The sequence below is a fragment of the Pholis gunnellus genome (genome assembly GCF_910591455.1).
Source record: "Pholis gunnellus genome assembly, chromosome: 8".
NCBI lineage: Eukaryota > Metazoa > Chordata > Actinopteri > Perciformes > Pholidae > Pholis > Pholis gunnellus.
The window spans coordinates 14627528-14654100 of NC_136534.1; the positions used below are offsets into that span (position 1 = coordinate 14627528).

Consider the following 26573-nt stretch of genomic DNA (forward strand, 5'->3'; position numbering starts at 1 on the left):
GGTGCATGTGTGTGCATGTCCGACTGGAGAGAGGAGGTTGTCTGTTTGAGGCTGTAATTCTAGTAGCTCTTCATTGGTTATCTCATTTGGGTTACAAACCGACTGTTACCAACATATCTGTCTGTTATCAACTGGAATTGACATCTGCAACTTTGTCAAGGTGAGTGCGTTTTTTGTCCTGTCCTCTTCTTTCATGGAAATCATGTCAGTTAAATAATTCAAGTGCATTTAAAAGTGCATTGCAGTTCCTGTTTTCTTGCTCTTTGAGGCAGCATGTAAAACTGAACATTACAGTTAAACCACAGTAAGATTTCTAAGTGCTCACTTGTAAAGCTTCAAAGTGAAATAAGCCAAATGTAAACTACATGTGCCTACTTTAAACACTGGGTTTAACGCTCCTGTTTGATTTTCCAAGCAGTCGATCTTTTGCAATATTCCTGTTATGACCATAACCTGTGATTCATACAATAAACACTAAAAGATCATTTTAGTCTCCATGGTAACTCTCCCTTCCTCTTTTTCGAGACAAGTGAAGGCAAGTTGTGGAAAATTTACTGATTCCATATAAATCAACACAGAGCAAGCTATCAGTAAATCTCAATCCCAAGCCAAAAGTATGAATAATGTGCCTGCATGTACGGGTGGCTGTACCTCTCTGCTGAGTGGATGTAGGTGTGTGTGATAATGAGGGCAGATAGGATCCATTTTCAGATGTAATCAGAGCTTTGAGCTCAGCATCTCATACTTATTACAGTGTTTTGAGCAAAAACAGAAATATGGAGGATTTCCGATAACTTTTGTTGCTATGCGGATGGCAGACATAAGAGAATATGTATGCAGTTATAAGCACACTCCCAGATAATTACAATTCTGTTTAAATCCATCATAATAACAGTGATTGACGTGCTGAATATAGGTGCTTGTGCCAAAAAATTCCACTCTAATGAGTCAAAGCTGTTTTGTTTGTTTCTGTGGCTCACTTGCAGACGAGTTGTAATTTGGACTTACACAAGGTTATCTCAGCTCTTTTGGGTGTTGTGTCAACAATGAAACAGAGGAGGCTTTTCATGGGCTGCTTTGGCTGTGCGTGTCTAAGTGTGAGGCTCAATAGAGGGCATTGAGAGTTTCTGTAAAAATGTCTGACATGACACGGAGTAAAGAAGGAGGATAGTGAAGACATCTTGCTTCAGATTGGTTTACAGGTGAAGGACAAAATCACAAAATTCTCAGAGATCGAAAACTTTGCTTTTTGAGATTGCTCCTTTAGTAAACACTTGGGGGGGCGGCAAATTCAGCATGTGGGCAACTTTTCTTTTAACACTGTCCATCTGTTCACCCAGCTCTGAGGCTTGTTTGTTGGCCAACCTGTTATTCTTGCAGCCCCCAGAGGTTTTTCATTCCAAACACACCCAAATCAGGCATTGCAGTCAGATGCAGTCAGACTGTGAGGAATTAATAGAATTTGTGGAACGCAGCAGCAGGAAAGAAATAAAAAACTCTTTGTCTGTGCAAGACATTTATCTAAATTAAAGCAATGGGGCATGGCATTGCATCACCTCCACGGTAATTTCAGCTGTACCCCAGTGTCGAGCTCAATCTTTGAATACATGTGCACAACCAAACTATGCAATCACCTAAACACAGTATTTCAAGTTATACGGTAACCAGTGTAAAATTGCTTCACTATACAGCAAGCGAATAATGCAGGAAGTGGATAAATAGCATCTCATGCATGTGGCAGGTGTTGCCTCTTTTTGCGTGGGCAGTAGGCCGCCATAAATAATTCATGTGGTTTCACGTGTTAACAGGTAGATGTGCTTTTAGCCAACAGAGAAACTAATATCTGCTTTTTCTTTTCAATAAAGTAACAAAGAAGATGATGGTAGCAAGGACAAAATATATGAAATAACAATAATGTTAGAGCTTCACATAAATAAGATCAGACTGTCTTAATATTACGTCATTTTGTCTTGTTTTCCAGTCAAAGTGACTTTGACTATCTCATTAGTAATATGTGTTTCAATGGCAGGTCGTCTTCAGCCTCCTTCAGGCATCAGAGTGGCTTAAGGAAGCTGGAAGGCTGCTTTCACAACTCTGTAAAAGGCTGCCAGATATTAGCATGCATTTTTAATGAGGGGCAGCACTAACTTTAAAAAAAAATTGCACACGCCCAAAGCCGTCCATACAGCCTTGTTCATCCGCCTGGTTTGCAGGGCTGAAATATTAAAAATTGTTCACCATCGTACAGGATGGCGGCACCGAGTCTGAAAACAAAATTGACAACTCATTTTTAAATTTGGACAAATGGTTTTCGGTGAGTCAGTCTTGGCTTCTAAATGTCATTCAAATGATTACTTAAATCTCCTGAACTAATACCTAAAGAGACAGTGATGTCTGCCTGATCCACTATTGTAAGGATTTTGATGAAAAACGATATGATACATCACCTTCTCAAAATTCAGTTTTTTCCCGATAGCACCTTATCAGCATTGTCAGATTTTGACCAGTGGTCCCTCCTTTCAAATTCTGCCAACAACCTGCACAGGGTCAGCTAAATGTCACCACTGTTTGTTTTCACAACAGTCGGCTAGCAGTATCATATTTCATTGAGAGAGACCAACAGTTTCATCCAAACAGATGAAAAAACAGAACTCTAATTAGAGCACATTTCATGCAGTATGTAATATGGTCCTCAGGTCTGCTGCTCTGGGGGTCTTCTCGCGTTTTCAGCGGTGCTAGAGGCTTGGCTGATCAGGATGGCAATGTCTGTCTGTCAGTTGGTCCACCGCTTTGATCCAGATATCTCGATAGCTTTTGGGTGCATTGCCATGAAATCAACCTCACCTGTACTTTGTGTTTAGTGCTAATTAGTAAATGTTAGCATGCTAACAGGCTAAACTAAGATGGCGAACCTGGTAAATATAACCTGCCACACAACAGCATATTAGTATTGTCCCTGTGAGCATGTTAGCATGCTCATTAAAAGCAGCATTTAGCTCAAAGCACTGCTGTGCCTCAGTACAGCCTCACAGAGCTGCTAGCATGGCTGAAGACTGTTAAGTCGTGTTGGTATAGTGACAGCTTTCATGATTTCATTACATCGCATTATTAAAAAGAAAAAGACATTCCAAAACATTAAGATGACAATTTGATTTTTCATTCTTCAGATGATTCAGTCATTAAAATCAGAAATAAATGTTATCGTTTGTTGTCAGCATCATATAGTGAAGTTGTTCCTGTGGGAGGATACGTTTTTCTTACTTTACACTAAATGATGTCAATAAAACTCTACACAGACCAGACTTCAAAGATCTGTGGGTGACATGTGATCACACCATACTCACTAAAGCACATGCTGCAAATGTGGTCCCCAAAAATACAACTGCAGTCAAACCACAAAAACACAAGCTTGTCAGCTACAGTTTGAGTCAGTTTCTGGAGCTGTGACAGTTTATCTTCTATGACACTATAACAGACAGGGAGTCATACTGTGAGCTCATCCATACTCCAGCACAGGCATGAAGTAAATCTCTCAAGACGCGCTAACTCTTCTCAGTCAGACAGTTTATCTCTGTCCGTCCATAAATGGAAGGTAATTGAAAACGATGCCATGTCTAAATATATAGTATATACACTCAAAGGACTGAGAGATTTCTTGGGCAGTGCAGATGTTCTTTCCAGTGTTTGTAATACCTTCTTTTTAGGCCTATTTTTTCTCCATTGTTATGAGACTGGATCCGCATGCAAACAATAACAATGACCACCTCAATGTCATCATCCTCTATTCTGGGATATATCAGAATAGAGGTGGAGATGCTGCTTTTGCATCCTAACCAGAGCAGTGGTTGAATGGTAAGCACTGTAATCTTTAATTTGGGAAAACAACAGCTGGATTATGATGTCACGCAAGTTGTTGCATTCGACGAGAGCCAGCGAGCGAGAGGAGAATCTTCCTCATTTATGTTTTTTCCCCACTCTTTTGTCAGTGAGTGTTGAGCTAAACTGTGACAATACTCTGCGTCCTAATGAGGTGGTGTTGAGTTATGAGTCTGTCAGGCTCCCAAACACTGTGATTATAACAAAGGAGAGGACCTCTGTCAAACTTGGAGCAGTCAACAGAAATAAATTGTAATTGAGAGAGGGGGGAGCACGTTGAGGATGTGGTTGATTAACAGGATGCGTTTGTGAGAGTGTGTGGCAAAGCTTGTCCTGTGTCAGAGTTTAGTAAAAATGTATGAAAAAAGGTCTTATGCTGCAGGAAGTTATCGTAGAGGAACTCTATCTGCCTCGCTCTCATTATTTCAACCATAACTCTGCAAGCCTTTTTTCTTGGGGGTGAATATGATGAGTAGAGAAGGCATCAAACTCCTTTTCCTCTTGCTAAAAATTTAAGAGTACAGATAGCAAAGACAGACGTGCACACTTTAAGCTCAGCAGCGTGAGTTTGCTTTTTGGAGTGGCTCCTTCTGGCCTTGGCAACCTTTTACCACAATGCCTTAACGCACACCAAACGTCGCGTTAGATGTGAAGATTGCTCTTATTCTCTGAAGAAACCAAATAGGATGCATTTCCCAAAGTGTCTATCTCTTACTTTAAATCTTACAGTTAATATTCAGCATTTTTATAGGATTTTCCCCCTCCGAGACATTACATCAGCTTGTTGCTGCGGTCATAGCATACAACTATGGAATAATAAAATGCAGATATATTTCAGTATTAAATCACATCACAAATGATTTCATTGAAGTCAAAGTAGTGCCAATGACCAGAGAATATTGTTTTCTGCTGATTTCTGACACCGCCATTTCCTTTGCTTCTTTTATATCAGGGTTTCTCTTCCCCGCCCAAGAACGAGTTGTTCTGCATTTCACATAATGAAATCACAGAAGCTAAGTGGCATCATCCCAGCAGGGTAATGCGCAGATGTAGTAGCATAACTGATATTAAAGTGGTATGTTTTAGACACAGCAAATGAGAGCCCAATGTGTGTCCTCACAGCAATCAGAAGATGTTCTTAATGTCTGTGCTGTTTCCAAAGCAAACAGGAAGAACAACCGCTGTGCTCATGACAAACCAGCTTCTGATGAGTTTATCCTGCAGAGAAAGATTAAAGGCAAATAAAATGAGGCAAGTGTTTCGGTTCTGATTTGGGTTTATCCAGATAGAAGTATGGCCGCATTAGAGGAGAGGTAGGCTATTCCCCTTCCCAGAGTTTGCTTTGTCGCTAAAGAGCTTTGTACTGAGAGAAATAATCTGTCAGAGAATGGCTGGTGGACTGTACAGATAAGGTGGTTACCACAACACCATGTTAGGTGTTTGTTGAATGCAGAGGCCATTTGTTTTGTTAAATTTATGCTGATTGTTTCAGAGCTGAAAGGACCAGAGCGAAGCACTTAGTGGGTTTTTTTTGCAGTATGGGGCAATTTTAAATGAATATTGAGTTTCTTCTGTTTCATCAAACCAGCCGTCACACATCAAATGAAATCAAATGATATTCAGTTCAAGCTGAAAAGCCAATCTTTTAATCTAATATAATAAAAGCATTCTGCAGCTTTGTTTGCTTTATACATAAACATTGGTTATTTTATAAACAAAGGCCTCATAAACATGTGGAGCAACTGCTTTTTATGGCTTGGAATTGAAACATAATTCAACTCTCACAGCTGACTTTTGCATATGAATTGTTATTTTAAAAGATTATGTCAACCTTTATGTATTTAAAGGTTCTCTTCCATCTTTATAACCATGCATACGTGTTAAAGCACACTTTCTCTGATTTGACATTACTGAACTCTAGCAGTGTTGTGTCTTCCTAAAATGAGTTTTACTACTTTCACTGTGTGTTTTTCAACCAAACGTCTTTGAGTCACTTTGGTGCATCAGTGTTTCCTGTCATTATTGCAAACATGACTCTATATATTAAGAAAGCTGCACCATTCAGCCATGAGACGTTTATTCTGGTGAGTCACATCCTAATGATGCCTGAAAGCCTGCTGGGCTTGTCAGCCCTTTGTTAGACTCTGGAGACAGTGGAAGGACAGACGAACATATGCAACATGAACTGCAGAATGTAATAGAGGGCTTTCAGCTTCCATCAATCTAGTTAGTGAAGCTTAAAAGGGCATCAAGCCATCTAAAACTTCAACTGAAATCTATAGCTGACCAAGGATTTGTTGACAGTTGTCTGGAATGCCTTGAAGTTACATAACTAGGCATAAGAGTTTTGAAAGGCATAAAATATCAGCATCTTGTCAGACATTTATAGTTGTTGATTTCTGGAATATGAGTTTTACTCAATATATATTGGAATAACTTGATTTATTGTGATAAGAAAATGCCTGTAAGCCATGTAAAACATGCCTGCGAGCATCCTGTAAGGTTAAGTGATGGGTGAGTCCACCCGGAGACCTTTGCTGCATGTACAGCTTAAAAGTTAATTGGCAACTATTTTGATAGTAGTTTAAGTAAAAATGCCAAATATTTATCAAAAATGATAATCCTTGGTTGCAGCCCAAATTGCATAATCCCTCATTTCTCTCCCGTCATTTCCTGTCTGCTCTAATGCTTACTATGTAATAAAAGATAAAACACCCCCAAAACATACTAAAACAAAATTAATTCACAGCCACGCTCTGAGGCTGTATAGGTCTACAGTGCTGTTTTGAGCAAAATGCTAAAGTTAGCATCGCAACATGCACACAATTACAACAATAACAATGTTGAGGGGGGTAAAATGTTTACCATTGTCATCGTTCTAGTTTAGCATGTTAGCATGTTAGCATTTGAAAAACACAAATTGAAGTGTGATGCTAATTGAAATGTCATGAGTTTGAAGGTGATAAACGAAAGTATTGGACAATTAAAACTGTTGATCTGCTGGTGGTGCTAAATTAAAACTCAGTTGATCACAAAGTAATTACAATTCATCCTGAATGAGACATGATTGGCGGTTTGATTTGACGACATCTATCCAATAGTTGTCGAGACATTATTCTTACGAAGAACTACAACTGTCAACCTCATGGTGGCGCTAGGGGAAAGGTCAGAGTTTGTTCGTACAAAATGTCATCGTAATCCATCTAATAGCAACTAAGATATTTCAGTCTGGAACAAGAGGCCAACATTGCCATCCCTGGAGCCTAAGAAAACGATAATATTTGTGGAGATTCTTTGAAACTTTTGGATGCAGTCTTTTTGCTGCAGTCGGGGGGTCAGATAAAGGATTTCCAATAAGATGATGATTCTGTGAGGTGAGAAAAGCAGGACAGCTTTGAGTCGAAACCTCCTGCTAGTTACGCATCTGTCTGTGTCACGCTGGTTTGTCATTATTCCAGGTTCCACCCGCCCACCATTTACTTCAATATTCAAGAGATGTCTGTCACCTCTCCATGTAACTCATTTAGCCTTTTGTATAAGAGACACTTTGAAAAGAACATCGGTCTGTATATCTGTTCTTTGAAACAAATATTACATTTATATTTATATGTATAATATTATGATTTAAATGAGTGCTTACATATTATACTATAAATAGACTGAACTTCCGTTAGCTTATCACTCAGAGAAATTACAGCTTTATAGTTAGATGCAGGGAGTCTGAGGAGATGTATAATGATGCCACAGCCTCTAATATTTGTCTTTATTTTCTGTAATATTATCAAGCCCAGAAAATGGGCGTTGATCATCTCTTCATATTATAGTCGTATTGTGACAAAAATTGGCATCTGCAGATATCATGGGCGCAGTGAACTGTCTGACTGGTTAATGATAAGTTACATCTTACTAAAAACGTGTCCTCGCTTTAGATTTCTAATGATTTGTAGTCTGTAGAGTATATTGTATATTATTTGAAAAGTGTTCAGTTACTGTCCACTAAAAACTGCTATACCAATTCACTCAATGTAGCAGTCAACACTTTTTGTGTTGCATATTTGTAATGCTTTTATATTGTATTATTACCAGGCTTTGCATTTGATACCGCACATAGGTATTGTGTCTTTTCGTGTTCATGCATTCATACATGAAAGGGAGGCCATCTTGACGACAGTAGAGCTTTAACCCGTGGCTGCTGTTTATCTTTTGTCCTCCGTAGCTGTCAGTGTTCATGTGATCCCCTCTGTTTCTTTGACACACTCAGCACTCACTGCCTGTCAGCGTCCCCCTTTTCACCAAGCTGTGCTCTGAGGTATGACTGTTCTGCTCATTAGCATGAGCCACAACCACTGTATGTGTGACTTACAATGTCTTTATGTTAGACGCTGTTTTTATCTCATATTCTCATATCTGTTTCCTTGTGTTTCTCAGTTTGTAAATGACAGCAACAACTGTTAAGTGAAATAAATAAAAAAATCCATACTAACAGTAACCCTAACCCCTGCAGCTGTAATCTAATATAGTTTTATTGCAATCACTTACTGCATTTCTTCATTGCCATCAGAGAGTGTGTGCTCTTCATGGAGAAAGGGTAATTACTGGAGCGGTGACATCTAATACTGCCGTAGCCTCGATTAAAGCCTGAGAAGTGGCGTTGTTATATCAGATGAAAGGGTGCCTTTAATGGCGAAGGTGTTACAGACCTGCGCATAGCAGGTGTGATCAGTGGAAAGTTGATGAATAAATCATAGGAGATGGAGAGGATGGAGTGGTTGGAGTGGAGTGGATGGAGTGGATGGATTACATTATCTCATAAATCATGTTTGTCTGTAGCTTAGCTGTTCTGGTTTTGTTGAGCTGACAAAATGCACAAGATGTGCTGTCCTGCGGTCGGGTCCTTTTGTGTGTCCCGTGACTTTGATCCATTGTTGTGGCTGCATTTGGGGTGTTGAGCTCTGTCAGTGTAAACCGCGGCCTGTGGTCCACAGCAGTGGAAGGACGGAGGTTTCACATGACTACGGTTTTGTCTGTCCAACACGAGAGACTGTGGCCATTATGCAGCACAAAGCTTGCTCGGGCAGGTAAATGTGATTAACCTTGCTGCTGCTTTAAAGTGGTTGTCAACACGTGGAGTGTCTGATCATCTAATGGTTTTCAGTGTGAGAGAGAAAAGCGTGACAACAAAATCAAATCTTAACATAAGGTCCACTTTGAGGCACATTTCAAGTACATTTGGTGTACATTTCATTAAAATATGCCATAGGACTGGATGCTAATTTATTTCTTTATTTCTTGACTTCAGTGGAATTGTGACAATGTGAGGAATCACGATAATATGAACACATTGTGTCATCAACACAAAGAAAATTCTGTTTGATTTTGTAATTCCAGGAACACTAATTAGAAACAAAAACTAATTCAAATGTCATTTAATTTGTTTATTTACATGCCTGATAATGCATTACAGTAGAAAATATGAAAGAAAATGCCAAATATTTGCTGTTAAACTTGTTTTTGCAGATGTCCCCTTGGGCTTTGGAAACTTGTGATGGGCACTGTTCCCTATGTTTTTATCATTTCATAGATTTAATGAAAATAGATGAATCTTTCATGAAATTAATCACTGGTTGCAGCCCTACACTGAACAGTAGTTTGATTGTTTTATGTAGTATGTTGGCATCATGGCATTGTCTCACAGATGGTCTTTTGATGAAGCGGTGATCTCAAACCTAATGGTCCACAAACTCAGTACCTCTGTGCATCCACAGTAAAGCTAAACTAATGACCTGCTGCCTGTTCCTTCATGGGCCAACATGATTTACACCTCATGCCTGCTTGTTTATCAGCTTTCCTGTGACAAACCACTCACAGTGCATTAGCAGAATGTGGCTGTATGTGCTGACATGGTGGACCATGAACATAATGTTAATTAGTCTGTGTGAAGTGTGGCATATGACTGAGGGTTGCCATTTACTAAAGAGGCCTATTTATTTTCACACTCTGTTGAAGTGATGATATTACATCTCACTGCATATTTACATGTGACATCACTGTCCTGTGATTGAGATCAGTTACTGAAATACTGAACCATGTGATGCAATCTAAGAAAGAGCTGATATTGTTCTTTAGTTCAACTCAGAAGAGCTTGTTTTTTATTGAGTATTTTCAATATTAAGCTACTTTATACTTCTACTCCACTACACTGGAAATGCGATAGTTTTTACTCCACTACTTTTATCTGACGGCTGTAGGCATTTTGCAGATTAAGCTTTTAGATAATCTTAGATGGTCTGAACAGTGTGCCAATGCAGAAACTATTGTCTATTGTTTTCAATTAATCAAATAATTGTTTTGTCCTGTAGTAAATGTGAGAAAATATTACAGTTTCCCAGAGCATTGGGTGACATCTTCAAGTACCTGTTTGTTTCTAACGAACAGTCAAGTACATTTTGCTGATAGTGATTCTGTAGTTTTCCTTAATTTAACAGCTGGAGGCATTTTGCATGAATTCCAGTAATAGTATTTCAGTATTGCAGTACTGCTTTTATTTGGGTCTGATTACATCTTCCAACACTGCTGTACGCACACACTTCTAGTGGGTGGTTTAGATTCATATGATTCATAAATGCTTACAATCCATCACTCTCTGTAAGGGTAAGATATGAATTATTGAAACCTGCGGTCTCTTCTTTTTGCACACCAATTTATATCCTCCAGGCTTGTCCGTCAATTTCATTTGCTTACGTTCAAAACTCTTCTGAGTAGCTTTTCTCATTACATCCCATAGTCTGCAACGTGACGTTTGAAAAACTAATCGCTCTAAATAACCTAATGCATTTTTCAGTGAGAGAGAGCTAAAAGGCTTTTAAATGGCTCGCCTCTTAAAGCCATCTTTCTTTCTACCCTCTCTCCTCTTGCCCCCATCTGCTCTTAGTAGAGGAATGTTCCTGGTACTCCAGCCTTAGCCTGCACTGGCCGGTCTGCAGAGATGGGTTCAGAGGAGCGCAGTTCAGCCATGTCGCAGAAGATATCCTCCGTGTCACGCAGCAACAGCAGCGCCTCATCCAAACTTGACAGCCGACAGGTAACACACAACAGTGTTGACACTGTAGGACTTGAAAAGTTTGAACAATTAACTTTTCCACATTCTTTTTTTTCTGACTGTTCAGTATTGCAAAATAAGCTACTGCTACTGCCTCCAAATGTGGACACATTTTGAGTCCTCTGAATTAGTAAAATTCCAATTTGTAACAATGCCCTCAAAGCTAAAGTTCACTCTCACACTCAAAGTGAGAAGTAGTGAAGATATTAGCACCAAGAACAAACAGTTGCCTTTGCCTTGTGTTTATCTGCAGTCAGCAGACTCATACATTTTTCAGCTCTTCTGTTTGGAAATGAAAGTAATAAAGGTTCACTCCAGTCCTTCCCACAGGACACACATAGACTAGTGGTCTATCACTTTAGAGTAATACAAAATACAGGGACTGTAAAAGTGTTTTAATTCGTAAAGTACCTCTGGACAAACAAACAAACAACTAAATAAATAAATAACTATTTTCTCAAAATGGCTGTTTCAAAGCTCATGAGCTTGAGATGTGCTTCAATCTAAGTTTCAGATCACCCATAAAAATGAATCCAAGTTGTATTCGCAAGTTGTAATTGCTTTGAATAATTAATCTAATGATTTGGGGATTTTAAACAAAAGATAAGATCACAAAATCCTGTTTCAACATTTGGGGGAACATGCCTATTCACTTTCTGGCAAAAAGTTAGGTGCAAAGATCTATAGCCCTCTCATCACTGTATGGTAAATATGAAGCTGGAGGCAGGAAATGATAGGATAGCTTTGTCTTTAAGACTGGCGACAGGGAAACAACTCTAAAACCAGCTGCCCCACAGCTCAATAATGAATGCATTATACATAGTTTATTTCATGTTTTAGAACATCACGTTTAACAGGCGGTTATACGCCGGACTATGCTGGGTGCAGTATAACTTCCTGGAACACATAACCTTATTAACCACAACTTGTCCTTTCTACAATGTCTTTTTTTGTTTGGTTTTGTCTAAGCAAACAAGCTATAACGTGTTAAATAGTGAGCCTTAGAGGTGATAGATTAACAGAGCAGCTATCTCCAAGCTAACCATATTCGGCCCGTATGTTCATATTTACAGTGCAAACATGAGAGTGGTATCGATATTCTCATCCAAATATCGACAAGAGTGCAAATTTCCCAATATGTCGAGCAATGTCTTTATATGCAGCAGGATGTACAACTTTGGATTCATGATTTACAATGTTCTTATGCCTTGTATCAAGACATGTCTTCTTGTCAGTTGTCTCTGGAAGTATCTCTCGACCTTAAGTAAAAATGCCCAGGCAGCATTGTGTGACAATGACTCACTGTGTGAGTGTTTCAGTGGGAGATGTGATGAGCGCTCAGGGAAAGTGAACAAGCCACGCCCTCTACATCCCCCCAACCCCCTACAGAAATGAGGGTTTAATTTAGACGGCCTCACCTACAGCAGTCAGCCTCTCTGACTGATAGAGTTTGTTTAGCCCGAGCTGTTATACACTGGAACATTCAGAGACACACTGAGATAATAAACGCAGAGTCACCTCAAACCTCTGCCAAGAACCCAAGGTCCCTCTGGGTAGCTGTGATGTGAACATCATTTGTGCTTGAGTTTTTGTCCCACTTGAATACCTTCAGGAAGTTTAAGATATCATCCTAAAGTACTGCTTTTTCCACATGAATTATTTTTCTCCTGTAATTGTAAACAAATTCAGTTTACAATTATATAAAACAGAGAAAAGCAGTACAGCATAATGTTTGGATAGCTGGAACTAGGGACTGTTTTGCATTTGTGCTCCATAAATGACTCAAGAAATTAGGCATTTCACTTCCTGAAAAACATTTTTTTATGTTCATGGGTTCATCCTATTGACCTCATGGTTAAGATGCTAACCATATGACCCCAATGTTCCTGGTTAGATTCCAGCAGAGGACCTTTGTTGTATATAAAAAAAGAAACTCGGTCTCAACCTCTTTTCTGTCTGTTTCTACACTGTCAAATTGTCAATAAAGACAAAAATGACAACAACAAAAGGTCAAGATTGAAGCAGCAGAGGATGTTCAGACTTTCCCCCCACAATGTGGGTCAAGCTCCAAAAACACTGCATCCTCGATTTCCCTCAGTGCAACTCAACAGTGTATTTCATTTGACCCTCCCTCATTTCAAGATGGTGCCACATTTGTTCTATGAACACCGGGCGCACTGAAAAAGCATTTAGAGCATGCAAGATAGAGACTTTCTTTAGATTAGCTGGTTGACTTCCTGTTGGCTGCTGCTTTTTTTTCATTATGATTGTAAACGGGGGAAGTACTTTTAAGCCTGTGTGCGTCACGTGATACTGCAATACCAAGTGTAGCCACTATGTCAAAATTGCCCCATAGCCCAGCTCTGCTCCTGAGGGTTTGTCCTTCCCTGGTAAATGCCCATGTCTTTTCAGACTATACACCACCCAATGTATTATACAGGGGTATAGTATAGGGGTTATGTTTCCGACTTTAAGAGCCAAAACATTAACGCTTAGACAATATAAACTAAAAGCGATATAGACAAAATGATTCTGTTTATGCTGCCTTCCTGGAATTATCATCGCTGAAGTACATAACAGAGCTGTCTGGATTAGTCTGTGATGAAATATCACCTTAATCTCTTTATTTGCAGGGAGATTTGGATAAAGCGTTCTAATCTCAGCCAGGAAATGATTATTGTGAAGAGTTGAGATTAGACAGGTAAGCTAATTTTCTAAATGGGACCATGAGGTGAAAGTATAGTGTGTGAAGCTCCACACTGGTCACCAAATTTCATAGGGCTGAATTTTCCCTCAAGCGATGAAACTCTCATCTCACACGGCCTCCCACTGACTAACTGACACTACGTCGAAGGAGAGACTGAAAATGTAAACAGCCACAAAGTGCTACATGCTTTTGAGACCTTGACTCTGTTATGTGGATGATTCATTAGTTTTAGGTAACCTCACCTTGTGTGCACAAGCTGCTAACATCTATCTATCATGTCAGAGCTCTCAGAAACCATCTGTGCCCACAGGACAGCTGGGAAATAGTGGAGGGCCTGCGAGGAGGCTTCAGCAATGTCCTGGAGCCCCAGAAACAGGAGGGCTTCATGCTGAAGAAGAGAAAGTGGCCCATGAAGGGCTGGCATAAGGTATAATCAATCAACTGCAAGGTTTTTAAATGACACACATTGACTCACACTTAATCTTCTCTCAGAGTGATAGACTTTATGACGTATTTCTAGACGTATTCAACAACTGAACATAATTTCCATTTCCCAGTCGTACCCTAACGCTTTCCCGATTTGTTTTTCTAAAAATGTGCTGACGTGACTCATTTGTGTTTTAAACTAATTGAATGAGCTTATGCAGTTGATGATTCCACCAACAGAGGAGTCACATGTGACCAGGGTCAGTGACTGTCTAAAAGCTTTCACTGGGATGATACTACATGGCTGCATTAGCTGATGGCCTGTTGGTTAATAGAGCTGTATACATTTAGTATTGACTCGCAGTTAGAACTTTTCAGGTCGTTCAAGAATCACATTTACAAATAGAGGGGATGAGAAAGATTGCAACAGAGTGAGGAGAAGATGAATAAAGGCAGACAAGATGCAAGACAAGAGCATGGGATGACAAACCTCTCACTGCAGAGACATTAATATCATGCATTAACAAGAGGCATACTCTGTCACGGTCACAGAGTCACAACAGTGACTTAAGATTTGCTGTCAGGGGTGTTGCATATCATCCCGGCTGCATCTCATTCACTCATTGTCCTTCCCTCTCCCTACAGAGATACTTCTTCCTGGACAAGGGCATCTTGACGTATGGCAAGTGCAGTGCTGATGTGAGTACAAAAGCCTTCTGGCTGCATACTATGTGGTCAGTTACAGAAGATTACAAAGGTCACTTTGTATCTTGTTGTACTGCTTGCTGTCTTTGCAAAAATATCTTTATATACTGTATATATATATATATATATATATATATATATATATATATATATATATATGTGTGCCCGTAGACACAAAAGGCCCTCATTCCCTTACAATCTCATTGATGTGTCACACGGAGTATTTTACCCGCCAATTTCACCTAATTATATCAGCCATGCAAAGGCTCTGTTCGGCCAGTGCTGCCAGAGTCAATTAAAGGATGATAAGGATAATAGTGTGTTTTAAAACTAAGCTGCATCCCGTTGCATTTGTTTTAACTCTAATCCAAAACGTTCATCATTTTTGTGTGTTGACTTTGCCTTGCAGATTGAGAAAAGGAAACTGCATGGCTGTATTGACGTTGGTCTCTCTGTCATGGCCATTAAGAAGAAAGCCAAGTGCATCGATTTTGATGCTGAGGAAAACATCTATCACCTGAAGGTAAACCGCAAGGCTAATTAATGTAAAGCATTCCCTACAGATTTACTGGAAGTGATGTTAAACATTAGATTATTCCTTTTTGACTCCGGGAACAGGTGCTAACATTGAAAAGGCTTTAAAATGACCTTATGTGACTGAGGGAGAATTATAGTACCTGTGTGTGTTTTTCCACCTTCACGCCTCCTTCACTTTACTTGCCCTTGTGTTGATTTCTGATTATTGTATCTGCTCCGCAGATTAAGTCACAGGAGCTGTTTGACGAATGGGTTTCCAAGCTGCGTCACCATCGGCTCTATCGGCAAAATGAGATTGCTATGTACCCTACCGAGAAGTCCTTCTACTATCCCCACTACCCCTCCCCCAACTCCCCTAGCATGGCGGAGAGTGCCTCTATCAGAAAGGTATACCTGTGCACTACACAGCACACTGAAAATTTAAACGAGTCTATTTAAGATAGAGTCTGCTCATAAATGTCATTATTTCATCAACAATATTTACTGAAGTCGAAGTCCTCCTATTGAAGAATTGTGTGAATTAAGCAAATTGTTATTGGACTGACCTTTGGGTCTGTTTGCTCTTGCAGTGTATGTCTATACGAAGGCAGTCTACAGTGCATTCTGCAGCAGACTTCCCTTTAAGCTGCAACAGCCAGGCCAAAGTAGCTGCCTGGCTCCAGTCATCTGACGACATGGACAAGTGCTCCAAAGGTGAGACAGTAGAGCTGTCATTTGTCAAATGCTTCATTTAATACCAATACATCTGTCTGCCTGCTGTCTTATTTGAAAGTAAGATAGGACTGGCGTGATGTTGTTGTTACGACGCTGTTGATTAAACTGTTTGTCTCGGTTTTAGTTCATTAGTATTCTGATGATCTGTCCTGTCGACATTTTCTTCAGTTATTATGTAAAAAGTTATGATTTTCTAATGTAGAAATATTGGAGAATGTACACAACAATCCACACACAGGGGTTAGGATTGCCACTTATTCAGTTGTTCACCACTCCTCATTAAAATGTATTAATCAGATACATACATTTATCTGTTTAAGCCACTTCCTCTTCTGGACTCTAAAGTGAACTTTGTAAAGTGAGTGACTTGTTGCTTGGTCTCCTGTCCTTTGTCCCTACAAACAACAAAGTCTTGTTGTCACTGACTTCACGGAGGTTCGGGTATTTGTACAGTCCATACAGGGAGCGGGTGGTGGGTCTGTCCTTATTGGCCACACCACTACATGCAAGTGTTTCTGCACTGCTCCTTTTTTTTCTGATTGATTTTCTCTTTTGTCTACTCTCTCCCCACTTCTTGACCATCTTATCTTGGTGTGGATCTTTGTCCTACACTCAACAGACTTGTCAGTCTGTGAGGCCTACCTGCTGGAGCTCAGCCACCTGCTTCAGAGTATGGAGGTCCTGCACCGAACCTATTCTGCTCCATCTATCCAGGCACTGCAGGTCAGCACATGATCCCTGATTCATTTCACTTTAACATGCAGAGCAGGGTTGCTCATCATAATTGCAATCTAAGATTAAGTCTGAGAAACTGTGTAGTGATGAATCGTGTGCAAAGTATCTTATCTTGTTTCATCTTATCATTTCTCTCCACCAATATTTTTTGATGCCCCCAAGTCATTCGCTACTAAATATAGAATAAAATGAAACCTTACTGCCAGCAATGAAACCATTTCATATAAAAAAAGCCTCTTAAAAGACAAAACTCCTCTTTGTCTCGACCATAAATATCTTATCCTTTTGTTCTCTAGGCATCTACATTTGACAGCCCCAAGAAGGAAAAGAGACTACCTAGGAAATGGCGCACTAAAAACTACAACAAAGATGTCAAAACAACTCTGCAGGTAGACGTCACGACTATAAAGTGTGATCATATTTCATCTTTTTTTGTATGAGTCTCTCCAAGTTCTACTCCTCCTGTTCTACTGTAGGTACCGAGCTGCATCTCCTCTGGCTCTATGCGCCTCCATGCCTCTAACCCCAACCTCTCCACCGCTGCACTCGGCAATGACAAGGCCGACACTGAATCCCTGGATTCCACTTTTGATGTGGCCAAGCTGCAGGAGGACTTCTGCCGCGTTGCCAACAACTGTGAGTCAAATATTATGAGCTTTTAATTTTCCGTCATTTTAATTTACCAAGGATGTCTGACAAATTCGGTATTTAAAAAATAGTTTTACAAACTGAGAACATAAATCTGCCTGCCTGCTGTCTTATTTGCATAATAGATACGACTGGCATGTTTTTTTATTTATTTATAGCAGTTGGATGTGATATTGGCACAACCATGGCAGCTGTTAATTACTGATAAGTTGTTTGTCTCAGTTCATTGAGATTCTGATGATGTGCCCTCTCAGCATGTCCCCTACTTGTTGCTTAGCGAGAAGTTTACATTTCTAAACCACGAAGTTTGGCATATAAAGGTCTTAATTAGTTTTCTGTCAATCCTCATTGAAATATATATTCAGATACTTGATGCTTTATGTTGTTTTATGTTTTACATAATGGCATCATAATTCCCACTTTTTCTGTAAAATGTTTTTTTACTTTTGCCACAGGGAACAGCTGAGTATGAAGTATGAAGTATGAAGCTAAGGATTTGTGATGGGCTTAATCTAATACAGCGATGCTTTAATATTGCCAGCGCTATTCACTAATGTGGCTTCCCAAGCAGCTATTGTGAAGTGCGTGGTAAAATGAATGTCTTCCAGCAAAGATTGCAGCTTGCTGAGCGATCAGAGATAATCATAATTTCCCATTTTATTAGAAGTCTGGTGGGATAAACTCATTAATAGATGTATTGTGATTGGATCTGCATTGCTCTGAAATGAATGCAACTTGGTGTCCAGTTAAAGCTCCCCTATTCTATTTTTCTCTTGTTGCTGCAGTGCATGCGACCATGAAGACAGCCCTGAGTTCCCTAACATCTGAGAGACAGAGATTAAAACAATGTGTTGACCACGAAACAATTCCCCCTACCTCACCGCAGGTTGTCGGTTTGAAGAACGCACTGGCAACGGTACGTGAAATAACACACACACAGACACAGAAATGGTATCAGTCATAGAAATAAGTTAAGTATTCCACTTTCTTTTAGACTGTTACACTCCTCTCAGAAGCCGTGTCCTCCCACACCAATTGTCAGGCATGACACATTGTCGAGCCTCTTAGAGGGATTACTAGCTGCTGGTGTGATGTCTTCCCACCTAAACATGACCATGTTCAACAGTCATGTTTCCTGTGGCTGCTGCCTCCCACCCAGAGGCCTTTTCTATTTTCTGTTTCCCGGTTACACAGTCATCGTCATGCTGACTTCTTTAGCCACATTAGAACTTCTGTGCTCCCTACGCCAACACATTTCTTTGACTTTAAATACCGTGCTGGGTGTTAGCTTCTACCTACTCCACCTCACATAGTCAGTAGAAGGTGAGTATCATTTAGTGATAACACATACATAACTCTAAGGTAAATGTCATGTTTTAAAGCCTGCTTTTGTAAAAAAAAAAAAATGCGATGCACAGCGTAAGTCAGGATTTCATCTCAGTATTACGTGTCCAATCGTTATTTGTTGGGTGTGTGCTATAAACAATGTTTACACTGGTTATCTTCCCAGGCTTTAGCCCAGAACTCTGAGCTGAGAGAGCGACTGTGCAAGATTCATGCCGAGTCCCACATCGTAGAGCCCACACTCGTAAATCTCACTGCCCCTGTGCAGGTGGGTGCGGGAATGCAGTGACTCTACTCCCTTTCCCCCCCACCACCACGATGATTATTATTATATCTTTCTTTATTTTCATCCCACACAGTCTTGACTTTGCCACAGAATGAATGAGCTGTCCTTTCCTTCTCATCCAGATTTAACAAATGTTGCCCTCCTCCGCACCCCCTCACTCGACTCACTTTCTTTTATCATGACAGTGACTATAAAAAAGTGAACATAATTTTCTTCACCATAATCTTTAAGGGGACACAACCGCCTCAAATAATTGGAATTTCGATTATTTGGGTAAAAGAAAGTGCTTCCTCTCAGTCCTGTGGTTGTGTCTCTCTATCTAAGGCTACCTGTCACATTATTGTCTCCTAAAGGAAGCTCTTTGCACTCTTAATCTGATTTGCTGACCAGAGAGTGTGAGCTGATCTACTTAATCATGTCCCTGGAAATTTGTTTGAACACACAGTGCAAAACTAATATGCCTCCTCTGAGATTATCTCCAGGCTAATTAATTCAGCAATAACAAAGGATGCAGGGGCGTGCTCACTTCCATGTGTGGTTTTGTGGAAAGGGCTTCTTTTTTGAAATTGGTTACATGTTTTAACTTTATTTCAGAAGAATTATTAAATGCTATGAGTTCATTTTGAATGCGCATCTTGTTTTATGTCAACACCTTGTCAGACAGTAGACTGGGTATGCACACTTGTTGCACATTTGCACTTCTGGCTGGCTCTCTATAATTAATACAGTAATATATTGTGATACAGTCTCTAGAAATAGGTTTAATTGATACAATATATTCTTAATATATTGTGAAATTGATCCCTTCTTTTGATCCCAATTTTTTATTCTGAAGTTTTCCGATTTGTAGAATGAATTATTTGGCCAATTTATGTCTGTTTAACACTCAAACGATGGCACATGTTGCTGTGTAAAAAGAAAGAGACTCTATGCGCATTGTTGCATCATGTTTCAATTCAATTTTCTATATTTTATTTTTTTCTTTATTTTATTTTAATATAAGCTTCGAGGAAACAAAATAGCAAATACAATCAATAAATATAGTGTACCCTTGGACTGAATTGGACTCTGAAATAATGTTTTATATGTGACTGTCTTTCAATATATTTATATATCTTTCAAAATGTTGCATGATTCTTGTGTTCTGATACTCTCACTGTCCACACAGTGTGATGGTATTTTATTCTAAATTAGCCTGTGATCGCCGCCCCTTCTGGCTATGATGATGTTGCCCTTTTCTTGTTCTTAATTATAGCTGTGAACACTGTGTCTCCTAGAAACAGGACTCTGTCGATGAATCCCGTCCCCTCGTACACCAAGTATCCAATGAGAGCAGAGCTTCAATCACAGAGTCTTTGTCTGAGTTCTTCGATGCACAGGAAGTTTTACTGTCTGCTAGTTCTTCTGAAAATGAGGTGAGTGTGAGAGCTAAACTGTTACCGTTAGCAGTTAAGAAATCCGCCAGTGGCACAAACTGACATTTATGGCCGCATAATGGATTTAATATTGTCATTGTAAATGTAATGTCATGTAATGAAATTGTCTTGTTTGCTGCAACTATTGTTGGATGAGAAAAATGGAGAGAGAAAAAATGAATCCAGATGATGGGTCGGGAAATTAAATTTCCACCAGAGGTTCTTGATTTATTATCAAACTTCATTTCATCCATTCTGCCTGTAAAATGTTTTAAACCTGTAAGCACATTGGGACAATTCAGTGCTGCTCTATTGCAAAGACAAACCATCGCTTTAAAGTAAAGTTGTTATGACCTGTGTCATAAAACCAGTAAGCCCTCACTTCAGTCTCCTTTTCCTCCAGTGTTCAAGCAGCATGCCAGATCAGAGCACAGCTGGAGCGAAAGTAATCTGAAAATGGAAGTTAATTACTATAATCTAAAAATAAAGCAAGTTGAGGTACAAATTAGTCACCAGGTCCCCAAGGGACCATTCATTTCAAACGCAGTAGATTTTCTGTTGATGTGACAGGATGTTAAAAGAGACCTGCCCTGTCCCTTTCTGCCGGTGGTATTCAAAATGTATCTGTCAGCTAAAGTTTTGATGTTTTTTTAGGTATCAGACGATGACTCATACATTAGTGACATCAGTGACAACATTTCCATGGACAACTTCAGCAACGAGACAGAAAGTGAGAGACCAAACTCAGGTAAACTATGGGACATATACTGTGGACTAGATCTAATAAAAATGTTAATACAATACTGGCCTCAGTGCAATTTTATAGGTTCAGATGTCATTCTGTACAATTACTTAATTTCCATATTTGCTGGTTGCATTAACCACACCAAGAGCTGCCGGTGTCTTGACCTCTCACACCATCTGTTCCTAGACTCTGTCCTTTATCAGCGTAGATCCTGCCTGCCCTCGCCTAGCCCCAACAACAGCACCATCAGCCTGTGGAACATCCTCCGGAATAACATCGGCAAAGACCTGTCCAAAGTGGCGATGCCTGTACAACTTAATGAGCCGCTCAACACCCTGCAGAGACTGTGTGAGGAGCTGGAGTACAGCGAGCTGCTAGACAGGGCTGCTAACACACAGGACCCTTTTGAACGTATGGTGAGATTGCAAATTCACTGTTTGCTGTTTGAGTCTGTTTAGTTCGGATCAGATGTTCACTTTTAGCACTTACATGGGAATCTATGACAGAAGCAGTTGCCCTTGGTGAAGCTTAAGTTTTAAGATTTTTTTTTAAAGAAACCTGTTTTTAAAGAATTCAAGTGTTTGCTGCTAGAATTGATGAAAAACGTATCAAATCCTGGACCAGAAGGAGACAATTTGTTCATTCTGCTTGTGCATGTGATGTTGAGAAACTGGTATTTTAGAGGTTTCCATAAAGAAATCAAGAAAATATATTGGCTTGGTTTTCCTATAGGAATAGTTTGCCATTTTGGAAAATACGCTTATTCACTTTTTGTAGCAAGTTAAATGAGGCAATTGATGCTGTATCTGTTGGGTAAGTATGAAGCTGGAGTCAGGAGACCATTAGCTTTGCTTAGCATAAAGACAAACAGGCCTTCCTCCAAAGTGAAAAAAGACAACTACCTCAAAAATTGACCAATTAACATTCTATATCTATTTCTTTAATCCATACACAAACATATTTTATAAACATGGGATAGAACCAGGCTAGCTGTTTCCCAGTTCTTAGTTGATATGGTAAACTAAGCTAATAGCCAAGAAAGCAAATTAGCGTATATTTTGTACGTCCCAATACATAGTTTGTCAAATGCCGGTCGCATTTTGCAGTATGCAAGCCAGCATGCTTTTTGGTCTATTTTTTACCAACAATCCTCTTGTCCTCTCGTTGGTTGAATATTGTTTTGTGTGGAAGGAGTACAGAAGATACAGCCTGTGAAGTCGCCATGTTATTAAGGACAAAAATGCCATATACAGTATATAAATGTGAAATGAATAGCATATGAAGTTGATGTCAGCTCTAAACTTTGGCTTCCCATTATGATGTGGAAGTAATTATCAGTGCTCTCTTGGCTCAGTGCAACTAATGGAGGACTATCCAGACATTTACTCTGCTCATTACAGTAAAAATGAATGGATTCTTAATAAATGGGACTTTAAAATGATGGTCTATCTCAGCTAGTTCAATCGTCTGTTGATCTTTTTTTTATTCTTTTATTAAGGTACATATTGCTTTTTGCTCCACCTCAGTTGAGGGGACTCATTATTCAGTAATAGAAAAGATAAATAAAGCACTACTAACTGGTTTCTGGTTTCTCTTTGTCCAGGTATACATAGCTACTTTCGTTGTATCAGGCTATGCATCCAGCTACTACAGAACTGGGGGAAAGCCTTTCAACCCCCTCCTGGGGGAGACATACGAATGTGACAGGCCAGATAAAGGCTTGCGATTTGTTGCAGAGCAGGTATTCATGAATCCCAATTTCTGTGCTATCGACAATCACAGTATAATGATAATAATAATGCACTGAAAGCATGCTTTTTGTTCCCCTTTACATTGTCAGGTCAGCCATCACCCACCGATCTCAGCTTGCCACGCAGAGTCTAAAAACTTCATCTTCTGGCAAGGTAGTGGAATATAGAAATGAATCTGAACCACTGTCAGTGTCTGTAAAGATCGCAGTAGTTGCTTGTCATCCAAGATGAACGTTATTGTGAACAATTGTTTGGTTTTCTTATTGGTTTTGTAGATGTGAGGTGTAAGAACAAGTTCTGGGGGAAGTCAATGGAGATTATTCCTGTTGGTACCACTCATGTAACTCTGCCAGGGTGAGTCTTTTCTGCATCTATCAGTTGCTCGAGGACTGGACAGACACACAGACTTGTACACAGCGACCATGTCAATTGAGAAGCAATGTCTACATCTGTCAAGTTAAAAGGAATGTGGTTTTAATCCCCCTTTTTCTAGCTTTGGGGACCACTACGAATGGAACAAAGTGACGTCCTGCATCCACAACATTCTCAGTGGACAGCGCTGGATTGAGCACTATGGGGAGATCTCCATCAGAAACTCCAGCAGTGATATTTGTCAGTGCAAGATCACTTTTGTTAAGGTGAGGCAAGCATTAAAAAGGTTACATTTAGTAGCTGTATGCTTCATACAAAAGATAGAAATTCTTATTTATTTGTATGCACTTTAGCTACTCAAGACTTTAAATTATTAATTTTGTAAATGTGACACTCAAGGCTGAATTATGCTTCCCTGCAAGGTGCTGCAGGACAAGAAAGAATATAGTTAGAAATATGCCACAATATTGTATTCCAGGTCCATCATACTGTGCGCTTTCTTTCTTTCCTCTCTCTCTAATTTGCCATATACTTGTTTGTAGACATCCCTCTGTGAACCCCAGGGGTTTTGATCTTAATAACCTACAAGCAGTAAAAAATAATTCTATATACATGAATCACCCACAGGCAGAATACATGCTGTAGTCCCTTCATTAGTCCATAAACCTTCTACACGGATGGTGCTCTTCACCTGCATGCCACCAAGAACCCCTGGATGTTTTCAGTGTTTGATGTATGGAAGCCTTTAGTGGGAGGAAAATGTTAATTGCTTTAGCCTGTGCCCATTTGAAAGGCCTCCTGAAGCTGTGCAGGGTAGCAAGTCCAGACATGTCAGAGCTCATTATGCATCTTCATCTCCCGATAAGCACACCAGCCCAGCACACACTGGGGCTTGTGATTGATTCACACAACAGTAACACTTGCTGACTGCAAGAGGACATGATGGTGATCCCTGCATTGTCTTGTCGTGCGTACTAAGAGCATAATACTATGTTCTTCTCCACCTGCCAATTATTTTCCCAGGCCAAATACTGGAATTCAAGTGTGAATGAGGTGGAGGGAGCCATCACAGATAATAAAGGAAAGGTCGTCCACAGACTCTTTGGAAAGTGGCAGGAAGCAGTTTTCTGTGGAGACCCACCCTCAGCCACATGCATCTGGAGAGCAAGTATGACAAGTTTCTTTCATAGGAATGCACTGAACGCCTTTTTGCATTGCATATCTTCCTATGACAGCATATGACGCAGTGGATGTTATTTATGTGCAATGTAGATGCAATGCCAGTAGACCTTGACCAGTACTACGGTTTCACCAAGTTTGCTATTGAACTGAACGAGCTGGACCCATCCCTGAAACTGCTGCTACCACCCACAGACACCAGACTACGTGTGGACCAAAGGTACGAGAAAATAAACTGTATTTTCATGCACTTAGGTAGTGGTTATTGTTGCCGTTCGATAACCTGATTTCTGTCAGTAAACAGGAAGACGATTTCACAAGACATGGTTAAAACAGATTTCTGTCAGAGAATCAGTGTATCATCTGGCATCAATATAAAAAGAAACAGCTCAATGTCAGTGAGTATCTGAGCACCTTTCATCATCTGACGTGGATCTCAAAACAAAATGCTCAGCCAACCCTATGATCAAAATACATCCAAAAATAGCAAGTAACTGCATCAGGCTTTTCAGATTCATCTAATTTTAGCTAACATTAAGGTTTGAAAGTCTGTGAAGTATGCACAAGCGCACCACCATGTGTATACTTCACAGAAGAAGCACTTTGCCATCAAAGTAAAAAAAAAAAACACTTCTAGTCCGTCAATATTCTGAGTTATGTATTTTCCGGTTTATCCATAATTAGGTTACCTAACTGAAATAATGTAAAACCAAAGAACATAAGTATTACATTTGAATATTGCAGATGAATGTTTTACCATCTATGCATAATGAATGTGTCTCGCTGGCAGACTGCTGGAGGAGGGGAACTTGGAGGCTGCAGAGGAGCAGAAGCAGCGGATTGAACAGCTGCAGAGAGAGAGAAGGAGAGTCCTGGAGGAGAACAACGTAACACCACAACCTAAGTTCTTCAGGTAGCCTAAATATCAAGATTTATAAGTTTCTTACTGAGAAAGGCATATGTGGGAATGTGAGTGTCCTTACAGTAACAGTGTCATATGCAGCTTGTCACTGTAACAGCAGCCTGTGTCCGCATTTCAACACGCTCAACTATCTTCCATGGTATTCATCACTGCCTTGCTTTTCTTTTGCCTCCACAGGAAGTCAAAGGATGATACCTGGGTGAGCAACAACACGTACTGGGAGCTGAGGAAGGACCCTGGCTTCACCCAAATCGATTTCCCTATGCTTTGGTGACCCCTGAACTGCAGAGCGCGTATATTTTGATCTGCACAGCCTTTATTGTGATCCAGGCTGGGTTCCAGTGATGTCTGTATCCACAGTCTATACCTTCCACATTCAGTACTGGACTTCTTTACAGCAGTTCATCAAAGTTGTTGCCTTAATAGCAAGTGCTTATGTAAGTTGTGTAAACATGTTTATGCAAACATATTATGAGAATGTTGATTTATTTGGCAAATGTTGCCCATATTTTCACCTGATATGGTACACTGTACCACTTAAACTGAGAAAAGGAAAACTACGTGGTATAAAGAATGACAAGTCTGTAACTGGTCTACACTCGCTTAAAATGTATTGAGCAACTGGTCACTTTAGCTGTCGTCTTGTCATGGACATTCTCTACCTCTGAGATAAACTAGCCTTGATATGCCATTGATTAAGTGTATACACATCTGATATTTATTCTGCACCTGCCTGATGCCTTACTTGTTGTACTCATTTAGTTTAATTTATTGTTGTTGCATCTCTGAGGTCTTTTTAAACAATGTATGTTTTTTAAGAACCAAACAAGAATTGTTCAAATGATCTTTAAATCCTTACTCAACTTTTCTTTCCGTCTCAGCACAGTAATTTCTGCTTTTCGCTATGAGCGTGTGAATGATTGTGCAACTATGAGCAGCAGTAGCAACCGTTTTTCACTCTATCCATTGCGCCATTGTCTACCTGGACCCTGGGCTTTGGGACCAAAAGTGTCCAAAACGATGCTGCATGAGCTCAAAATAAAATCTCCGATGCTTTCTTTTTGTGGAGTCATTTGTGACTGTTCAAAACTCTGAAAGCTATGAACCAGAGC

General features: G+C 39.8%; 1 protein-coding gene across 1 annotated transcript; it reads left to right on the forward strand.

Annotated features, from left to right (window-relative positions):
• The first annotated feature begins 39 nt into the window (after positions 1–39).
• osbpl3b (oxysterol binding protein-like 3b) lies at positions 40–26505 on the forward strand. The gene is made up of 23 exons (XM_079164097.1): positions 40–160; positions 10808–10957; positions 13993–14109; positions 14754–14807; positions 15223–15336; positions 15573–15737; positions 15920–16043; positions 16684–16787; positions 17096–17188; positions 17276–17435; positions 18233–18363; positions 18958–19059; positions 20355–20492; positions 21147–21240; positions 21424–21653; positions 22841–22978; positions 23078–23141; positions 23264–23342; positions 23482–23626; positions 24384–24528; positions 24633–24759; positions 25330–25452; positions 25639–26505. The coding sequence occupies exons 2-23, from the start codon at positions 10862–10864 to the stop codon at positions 25733–25735; spliced, it is 2640 nt and encodes an 879-aa protein (XP_079020223.1). The 5' UTR covers positions 40–160; positions 10808–10861; the 3' UTR covers positions 25736–26505.
• Positions 26506–26573: the final 68 nt, after the last annotated feature.

Excerpts from the sequence above, each read along its gene's own strand:
- osbpl3b (XM_079164097.1), top strand. The coding sequence starts at position 10,862 with ATGGGTTCAGAGGAGCGCAGTTCAGCCATGTCGCAGAAGATATCCTCC. Across the intron at positions 15,337-15,572 it reads AAAACATCTATCACCTGAAG|ATTAAGTCACAGGAGCTGTT; the intron begins GTAAACCGCAAG and ends TCTGCTCCGCAG. Across the intron at positions 17,189-17,275 it reads ATGTCAAAACAACTCTGCAG|GTACCGAGCTGCATCTCCTC; the intron begins GTAGACGTCACG and ends GTTCTACTGTAG.